General features: G+C 38.1%; 3 protein-coding genes and 1 non-coding gene across 4 annotated transcripts; 1 reads left to right on the top strand and 3 right to left on the bottom strand.

The window, feature by feature from the left end:
- Window positions 1-207: 207 nt before the first annotated feature.
- Window positions 208-1,956, bottom strand: LOC119997904 (GTP-binding protein SAR1A-like). The gene is made up of 3 exons (XM_038845137.1): window positions 1,720-1,956; window positions 1,468-1,599; window positions 208-681 (listed from the first exon to the last, which is right to left on the bottom strand). Exons 1-3 carry the CDS (start codon window positions 1,846-1,848, stop codon window positions 361-363), a joined length of 582 nt encoding a protein of 193 aa, XP_038701065.1. The 5' UTR covers window positions 1,849-1,956; the 3' UTR covers window positions 208-360.
- Window positions 1,957-2,856: 900 nt separating this feature from the next.
- LOC119997934 (GTP-binding protein SAR1A-like) lies at window positions 2,857-4,590 on the bottom strand. Its single transcript, XM_038845171.1, has 3 exons — window positions 4,300-4,590; window positions 4,082-4,213; window positions 2,857-3,289 (listed from the first exon to the last, which is right to left on the bottom strand). The coding sequence occupies exons 1-3, from the start codon at window positions 4,426-4,428 to the stop codon at window positions 2,969-2,971; spliced, it is 582 nt and encodes a 193-aa protein (XP_038701099.1). The 5' UTR covers window positions 4,429-4,590; the 3' UTR covers window positions 2,857-2,968.
- LOC120004417 lies at window positions 3,595-3,718 on the bottom strand. Its single transcript, XR_005469532.1, has one exon. It is a non-coding gene; the product is annotated as a small nucleolar RNA snoR83 (small nucleolar RNA).
- Window positions 4,591-5,191: 601 nt separating the features above from the next.
- Window positions 5,192-5,897, top strand: LOC119997923 (60S ribosomal protein L29-1-like). Its single transcript, XM_038845161.1, has 3 exons — window positions 5,192-5,309; window positions 5,411-5,514; window positions 5,595-5,897. The coding sequence occupies exons 2-3, from the start codon at window positions 5,413-5,415 to the stop codon at window positions 5,676-5,678; spliced, it is 186 nt and encodes a 61-aa protein (XP_038701089.1). The 5' UTR covers window positions 5,192-5,309; window positions 5,411-5,412; the 3' UTR covers window positions 5,679-5,897.
- The last annotated feature ends 2,595 nt before the right edge of the window (window positions 5,898-8,492 follow it).

Here is an 8,492-nt window from a genome sequence, read left to right as displayed (position 1 = left end):
AGTTGAGAAAAATAAGAATAAGACAAAAACAAAACCTTGATGATGGAGAACAAAGAAAATCATGTGTTAGTATTATATTTTTTTTAATTGAATATCTATGTGGCATGTTGAGTTGGACAGCCACATAGATTATGTAAGTTTATGGATGAGAAATTTAGGGACACAAATCATTTTCGTAACACAAAACATGATAGAGCAGCATGATAATAAGACAAATATATATATATATATATATATATATATATATATTTACAGAACAAACATGAAACATGATGATCCTGAAGGAGGAGGATTGGATAAAACATCAACAACAAAATTACAGACCATATAGCCTGGAATTTGTCTAATCTACTTACTTGCCTACTTGATGTATTGAGAGAGCCACCTGAAACCTTCACCATATCCCATCTTGCGGACAATGCTGCACATAAACACCTCGAGAGGGCGGAGATTCGAGTCTGCTAGATTGACCTTTCCCTTGCCTGTAGTAAAGTTGGTGAGACCCATGCTGTAACGCAGTTCATCTTCTGAGGCAGCATATGGTATATCAATCTTGTTACCCAATATGAGAAAGGGGACATTTGCTAGGGAGTCGTCGGAGAGAAGGGCGTCGAGTTCCCTTTTCGACTCTGCAAATCTCTCCTTATCATAAGCATCAACCATGTACACCACGGCATCCACCTGCGCATATAAAGCAACAAAACATCATTTAAACAGGCCACGGTGTGTTGTTCGGAAGGATAGAAGAACTGCGAGTCTGTGACCATAGATGAAACCTTACTGAAATTTGCCACTCAGCAGCAGATGATGCTTGTTCATTAGAATTAGAAAGGATAAAAGATGTATGTCAAAAGTAATTATTTACCCATTCTCGGAAAATTGTTTCAAGAGCTAAACATCTAAACAACTTGGGAGTGCTCATGATCATGCTACAATGCTACTTAGTCCTTCTGTACAGCCAAATAACTTGGAATTCGTAGTTCAAAGACCAAAAATGAAGTCTTTTTTGGATAACTGAGAAGGATATTTGTGTAAATTATCATTTGGGTATTCGATATGAGTTTAAATTCAAGTCGTTAGGCCCACTTGCACACAAATGTTCCACCCGACACATGGTAAGTTGGGCTGAAGCTAATGGAAATTGGCCAAAAATGAAGTCACTAATGCATGATCCACTAATGCATGATCCACATAGGAATTCAAATTCAGAAACCAACTAAGGAACGTAATTCATTTCAGCAATTGATGGAAAATCACTCTCAAACGGGGCTGAGTGAAAGAAAACCCCACAGTAAGCCGGAAAATTCCAAACGAGCAGAAAGCTAGAAGCTAGAGAATTTCGAATTAAGATCACAAAAGAGGACCTCATCATCAAGAAGCAAAGAATCATAGAGAGGCACCAACCAGAATCCCCAGACCAACTAGCAAACAAGATTACAAGAATATGTAAGCAAAAACAGAATTAACCTTGGCGTAGTAGTCCCTCCAGACCCGACGAGCAATCTGATGACCACCCAAATCAAAGGCCTTGAATTTGATCTTCCCTATGCTCAATTCCTCTGAAGTTGGGTACTGTGTGGGCTGATGCTGCACTAACCTCTGCACATAAACCATCAACCACCCAACAATCAACAACATAACTCAGTTGCTTCGAATCGTTTGAACGATAAAATTAACCCAAATAAAAAGCCTCAAAAATAAGGAAATGGAACAAATGACCTCATCTTTGAGCATGTGAAGCAGAGTGGTCTTCCCAGCATTATCGAGCCCTAAGAAAAGTATCTTTGCCTCCTTAAGGTGCAGTCCGAGAGACGCTAGAATCCCATAGAACCAATCAATTAGAAACATCTTTCTTTCTCCTCTACAATTTTCTTCTGGAAGAACAAACAACAGAAAACACCAACTGTTTCCAAGGCTTAAAAATTGCAGAGAAAACGTGAGAGAAGAAGCAATACTAGAATTCAGTTCCTTATAACGGGAAATTGGATTACCGGTTAGGCCGGTGCTTGAGGTGGCGATTGTTGACTTAAACTGGTGGAGGGAAACAGTGGTGACTGTGAATAGGCGGTTTATGAACCCTAGCGATGACGTGGGGAAGTATTATTGGCTTGTGCTCGTCATCTACTCGTCCTGACCGTCGATCTAAAGACTGACGGAGGTGATGCTGTATTTGGGGATTGAAAATAGAAAACAATGAATCCGACGGTTAATGGGCTCAGATATTGGGCTTTTTCTCAAATTCACAACCACCAAAATGTCTGGGCTCATAGACACACCAGATGGGCCGCTGCTACAAGACTTTCTGATACCATTCTCACTCAGTTTTTTGTTTTTTTATCCAAGTATTCAAACTTTCTTGTTATTAACTGAAAACGAGTATATACGAATTTGCACATTAACCGAAAATGATTATATACAAATTTGCGTATTTGATATGAGCATAAACTCGGAACATCAAACACACTTGCACATAAAATAAGTTGGGTCAAAACACCCTTACAACAGGATAAATTGAGTCAAAATACAATATATAACTACAAGAGTATTGCTCATAATGAGAATTAAACACATAACCTCTTTGAATCCATTCAGTTTGAACTGGAGAGATGCAACAAAGACACAGTTATAGCAGTTCTAAGCGCCTTTTTCCCCCTTCATTTTTCTAAGCATTCTCACTCAGCTTCTCAAAAGAGCTAAATATGCAATTAAATATTTCCTGTTTACTGCATAAAACAAAAATGATGATTTTGAATTACAGAACAAGATGACAGCAACACTGATTAACAAAAATAAGAATCTATCGAAGGAATTGCAAATAGACCTATTGATCATTGAACAGGAAAACAAGAAAAGAAATTCAATCTCAATCTCAATTTCAATTTCAATTTCAATTCAATAACAGTCGATGCACTGCAAAAATGATGGAAAAAGTCCTGAAAGAATACAAGCCACTTGCTCCGCCGTGACTCTACTTGATGTATTGAGAGAGCCACTTGAAGCCGTCTCCATAGCCCATCTTGCGAACAATACTACACATGAAAACCTCGAGAGGTCGAAGATTGGATTCCACTAGATTCACCTTTCCCTTCCCAGTTGTGAAGTTGGTGAGCCCTAGATGACACCGAAGCTCTTTTTCTGAAGCTGCGTAAGGAAGGTCAATCTTGTTGCCTAAAACCAGAAATGGAACGTTAGCCAGGGGTTCATCTGAAAGAAGGCCGTCCAGCTCCTTCTTTGATTCCGCCAACCTCCCCTTGTCATACGCATCCACCAAGTAAACAACCGCATCTACCTGCTCATGAAGAAGGTCTAAAACTCTTTTGTTCATGGAGGTGGGACAAATATACAAATCCATAGAAAAACGTATATACTCCATAACCAAGCAACCCACGATAACGGTTTGTTTTGAGCTCTCCTTTACTTATCTCGAAGGAAAGAGAGGGAAAAACAGGCACCAGCCTGTTCAAAGGTAAACCTAAATGGCGTTTCAAATAATTTTACAAGTTCTTAAAAGAACTGCCATAAATCAAGTGAAGTTCTCTCTTGAAACAGCCTTTCATATAAGGCATCAGAATGCCTGGCCTTATTCTGACAGCATCATGTATGGAATGCTACTATTAAACACCTCCCTAAAGACAAAATAGATGCTATCAGCGAAACATCCATTGCCAATCTATGCCTCCCATGAATCAGATAAACACAAAAGAAGTCTATCTGGGATTATGAAGGCAAACGATGTCCAACATTGGCCGTGGGCATGAAGGAAAAGGTAAAAAAATAAAATAAAAAATTATGCAACCCTCATAGGTTTAATGAGATTATGATACACATGTACATAATAATTGAAAGCCAAAAGCTGACACTTGTATGCAAACAACAGCACAACATTAACGAACAACAATGTGCATCTGTGGAGAAAAGAGAAACCATCAAGCAGATTACAGCAGTATAGTTATGCAAATAGATCAGCAGATTACAGTCACGTAATCGCATCATAAGAGTCAAAATCACGGCTCATGTTTTCCTTCATTTTGAACCAATAACGAACAATAAGACATCTAGAGACTCGAGAAATCGGTTTTACCTTAGCATAGTAATCTTTCCAGACTCGACGAGCGATCTGGTGACCACCCAAATCAAAAGCCTTGAACTTGATTTTTCCAATACTCAGTTCCTCAGATGTAGGATGCTGCGTTGGTTGGTGCTGTACCAGTCTCTGCAGAAGATCGCACGTCATTAAACCCAAAAAAGAGAGAAAAAAAAAAACTCAATAATCAAAGCAGAAAAACAAACGGATCAAACCTCGTCTTTCAACATGTGAAGGAGAGTGGTCTTGCCTGCATTGTCGAGACCCAAGAAGAGAATCTTAGCCTCTTTCTGCCATAACCCCAAAGACGCAAGAATCCCATAGAACCAATCGAAGAAGAACATGATTTCTTCCCACAGATTACTTGATTGAAAGACCAAAACACAGAGATCTAAAGATGCTTTGGTAGAACTAACGAGATATTGATTGATAATGTTGTCGTTTCTTTCGTTTTATAATGGAAAATTCGTTCAACGTTACAACTGGAAAAACAGAGAAGGTCAGAGAGGCCAGAGGATGAACACGCTATAGGAGGTGATGAAGACCAAGCTTATCATATATTTTATACTCCAGCATGCAAACACTACTTAGTTAAGAACTCTACAGGATAGTTACTATTTTAATTAATATTTGGTTTCAATTAACTTAGCTTATTAACCAAAGAATTATTCGATTAAGGATCCAGTAGTTTACTTCCTATTATTATTAGTATTTGTTTTCCATAATTGTTGCTTATTATTAGGTTTGGTTAAAGTGGTTTCCTAATAGTCTACGTACTTGAATTATAGTAGGATTTAAATAGTTGACACGGCTACATAAGCTGTTAGAAGTTAGAACTTCGAAGCTTTAGTGTGTAATTCATTGAATTAATCAAAAAAATCAAGAATTTATTATCAAAAACTCTTTGTTCTTTATTTCGGTTTACACCAAATTCTATCAGAGGGTGAAGAGCCTGAAAATCCCTCATTGTCATTATTATATTTTGTTGGGCTCGGTCCGTAAAAAATGACCAGCCTCACATTGGGCCTAAAATTTTAGGCCGGTAGATCACATGCTTTTGTGGCCCAATATCAAACGGATAAGTAGCCCAAATTGAATCCCAATCTGGGCAGACTAGCCCAGAAGGTCGTAATATACAAACTCATCAACGATTAGGGTTTCTCATAAGAGCCGATCCTCTCGTCTCCTCCATTTTCCCTCAAAGCGAAACGCTAGCAGAGATCAGGCATAATCCTTTGCAATTTCAATGAATTGTATTCTTCAGACTGAATTTGAAATCAACAATTCACTGATATAGTTTTCATCCTCTCGTAATTTTGGTTGCAGGAATGGCGAAGTCGAAGAATCACACAGCTCACAACCAGTCTTACAAGGCTCACAAGAACGGAATCAAGAAGCCGAAGAGACATCGCCACACCTCCACCAAAGGGGTGGGTATCTTATCTTCGCCTCGAATTTCTTTTGAGCTTGTCTTTGGTTCTTCTCTTTGTTGAATGATTTTGGTTTGTAGATGGACCCGAAGTTCCTGAGGAACCAGAGGTACGCGCGTAAGCATAACAAGAAGAGCGACGAGACAGCAACAGAGGAAGAGTAGTTTGGAAAATGAAGCTATTTTGGAGTTCTCTATCCCTTCAGAGTTCTTACCTTTGCTTTCAATCGTCCCTTGACGTTACTGTAATCAGTGTAATGGGGTTTGTCTCATGAACATGCCTGAATTGGTACCAATTCTATTCATGGATTATATGTGCTACTGAGTTTATTGGAATTCAGCATTGATTTTGAATCATTTCCGTCTTGATTATGGATTCATGTTTTTCTTTTTTTGATTGTGATGTTTACTGAAAGATGGGATCACAGCTATGATTGGACGAATTGTATACATTTTTTGCATCAAGCCTTCTTTCTTTGTGCTTTGGACTTGTTGTGATAACAAGATTAAGAAACTCAGTTCTTACATATTGGGGCACTAAGCTCGTATACATGAGTTGGGAGATGTTGATTTCCTTTCCTTGGGTTGCAATGATAGTTACAGTCTACAAATGTTTGTAATTTCTGGCCTTATGTACTTTGCATGATTTGCTTGTAAATACTGAATTTGGCTGTTCCATGATTATACATAAAAGCTAATTATGTGAAGAGTTGTCTTGTAAAACACTAAAACAATCCTTATATTTATTAAAGTAATAAAAATAAAAAGATTAAGGTTAGGGGTATATAATTAAATGAATCATTTTTACTAATCCTCCTATTTCACTCTACAAGCAAGGCTAATCCTTTCCCCCTCTTATTAGCCTAAGTATCTTGATCTATGTACACCCGAAAGTCTGCAATCAAGGAAATATCGATCGAGACCTTGGACAATCCTGCAAGGTGGGAAGCTTGTAAATCGGTCTAGTGTCGATTGTGGAAGTTTCGATGGTCAAGTTAGTCTCTGATAGGGTAATTTTTAATGAGAGAAGTCAAATGCTTTTAGAGATGGATAATGCTTGAGACCCTCAAAAAGTGACCCCAAAAGACCCCTGTTTAATGTGGAGTGTTGGATGTGAAGTCGGCCCTACATTTGTGTTTTTAATCGATGGTCATTTTAATGTCACATATATTTTGAGAACTTTTGGGGGTCATATTTTGGAGCTCTCTAGCATTGTCCTTTAGAGATGTACCTCAAATTGTTAGAGAGTTAATGAGGCTGAGACCTCATGTATTTATAGGACTTTGAGTCACGTGATTGACATGTGTCGACTGACCTTATGGGCCTTGTTGTAGATCGCCCAGTCTCTCATGGGTCGTTTGGGTATGGAGCAAGACTCTCATGGGTCTTGTTGGGCTAGGCTTAGCCTTGCTTAGGCTATCGTGGATCTAGTTGCAACTTATTTGGGCCTTGGGCCTACCGCGCTAGACTTAAACTCTTGTGGGTTTAGTAATGTTAGCTAGATTTTGGGCTGTGGACTTGCTTGGCTTAGATTCTCGTGGATCTGGTAATGTCAATTGTAATTCTCGTAAGCTTCATAACGTAGATTTGAATGTGGACAATTTTTGGCCAATACAATCTATAATCCAAAGGGCGTTTTTTTACCCCTTTCTAAAACCAATCATATTCCTTAGCAAGTTTGTGGTTAGTAATTCAATCTCATACCATTTTTCCTGACATTAAGAGTGTGTGTTGAATTGTTGGATTTGGAAAGGGAAGTGGAAAGAAGAGAAGGGGAGGGAAGGGAAGGGGACAAGTAATAATTTTTCTTCTCTCATGTTTGGATAGATAAAAAAAATGAAAGAAAATTAGTTTAATTTACTAATTTATCTTTATTTTTTATGTTAGAGTGTTATGTACAAGGGTAAAATAAGTTTTTTAACATATAAATAACTTAATATGTCACCTATTCCTCCAAATGACTCTATTTTGGGAGGAATAATTTTGACAAAAAATTTAATGAAATATTCCTTCCAATTCTTTTTAAATCTCTCTCCCTTAATTTGTGTAAAACTATCTAAATAAGAGAATTTGAAGAAAACTCAATTTCCCTTATTTTCCCTTTCATCAAAATCTCTCCATCCAAATACATTATAAATAAACCGAAAGAAGTTTTTGTCATGTCTCAAGATTGTAGTGGAGTAATGGAGTGCCTAAGTGACAACGCAGTCTAAGAGCAACTTCAGTGGTGTAAATTTGCTGGCCCAGCAAAAATTTATATTGGGTCCCACTTCTATTACATAAAAAGTCAAGGCAAACACGTCTCTCAATACAATCACACCAACAAAACACATCTCCCAATATAACCACACCAACAAAACACATATTCCTATACATTTTCCTTCCCACCCAACATGGTGGCCAACAAATTCTCATGCCCTTCATGTTGTCCCCAATAAAACTACACCAAAACACAATCTTTCAATATAAAACACATCTCCCAATATAGCCACATCAGCAAAACACAAAACCCAATACAGCCACATCAGCAAAACACAAAATCCCATACGTATTTGTTGGCCCAGACAAAATAACACCATTGCAAGTGCTCTAATGGAAGGCCACTACGATGCCACCCCATAGGCATATAGCTATGCATTATTCTATTGAAACGACTAAAAGACCCTGTTTTTTAACCAAATTTTACACTCCAAACTCTCATCCAACCATTGCACCCCACGTGGTAATTTATATTTATCTACTTTTTAATCATAAATTTATCGACTTTATCAAATTCTCTCGAGTAGATTAACAGGGCTAATATACTCATTAGTTCAAGTCACAACTCTGGCTCCATATTTTTCCTTGCTACCTTGCTTGCCTGGCATCCAATCATTGGCTTATTAACATCCGTCACAAGTATCCGTACGTGCCCGTGAGACGCACACGAGTGTACTTTCGAACGCCAATCAGAGGAATCATCAGTGTTGAACTGTGGCT

This window comes from Tripterygium wilfordii, chromosome 1 (assembly GCF_013401445.1).
Source record: "Tripterygium wilfordii isolate XIE 37 chromosome 1, ASM1340144v1, whole genome shotgun sequence".
Lineage (NCBI taxonomy): Eukaryota > Viridiplantae > Streptophyta > Magnoliopsida > Celastrales > Celastraceae > Tripterygium > Tripterygium wilfordii.
The sequence above is the reverse complement of the archived record's forward strand: the minus strand, read 5'-3'. Positions and strand labels throughout refer to the sequence as shown.

Excerpts from the sequence above, each read along its gene's own strand:
- LOC119997934 (XM_038845171.1), bottom strand. The coding sequence starts at position 4,428 with ATGTTCTTCTTCGATTGGTTCTATGGGATTCTTGCGTCTTTGGGGTTA. Across the intron at positions 4,214-4,299 it reads TTCACATGTTGAAAGACGAG|AGACTGGTACAGCACCAACC; the intron begins GTTTGATCCGTT and ends GATCTTCTGCAG. Across the intron at positions 3,290-4,081 it reads GGAAAGATTACTATGCTAAG|GTAGATGCGGTTGTTTACTT; the intron begins GTAAAACCGATT and ends CTTCATGAGCAG.
- LOC119997904 (XM_038845137.1), bottom strand. The coding sequence starts at position 1,848 with ATGTTTCTAATTGATTGGTTCTATGGGATTCTAGCGTCTCTCGGACTG. Across the intron at positions 1,600-1,719 it reads TTCACATGCTCAAAGATGAG|AGGTTAGTGCAGCATCAGCC; the intron begins GTCATTTGTTCC and ends GTTTATGTGCAG. Across the intron at positions 682-1,467 it reads GGAGGGACTACTACGCCAAG|GTGGATGCCGTGGTGTACAT; the intron begins GTTAATTCTGTT and ends TTATATGCGCAG.
- LOC119997923 (XM_038845161.1), top strand. The coding sequence starts at position 5,413 with ATGGCGAAGTCGAAGAATCACACAGCTCACAACCAGTCTTACAAGGCT. Across the intron at positions 5,515-5,594 it reads GCCACACCTCCACCAAAGGG|ATGGACCCGAAGTTCCTGAG; the intron begins GTGGGTATCTTA and ends TTTGGTTTGTAG.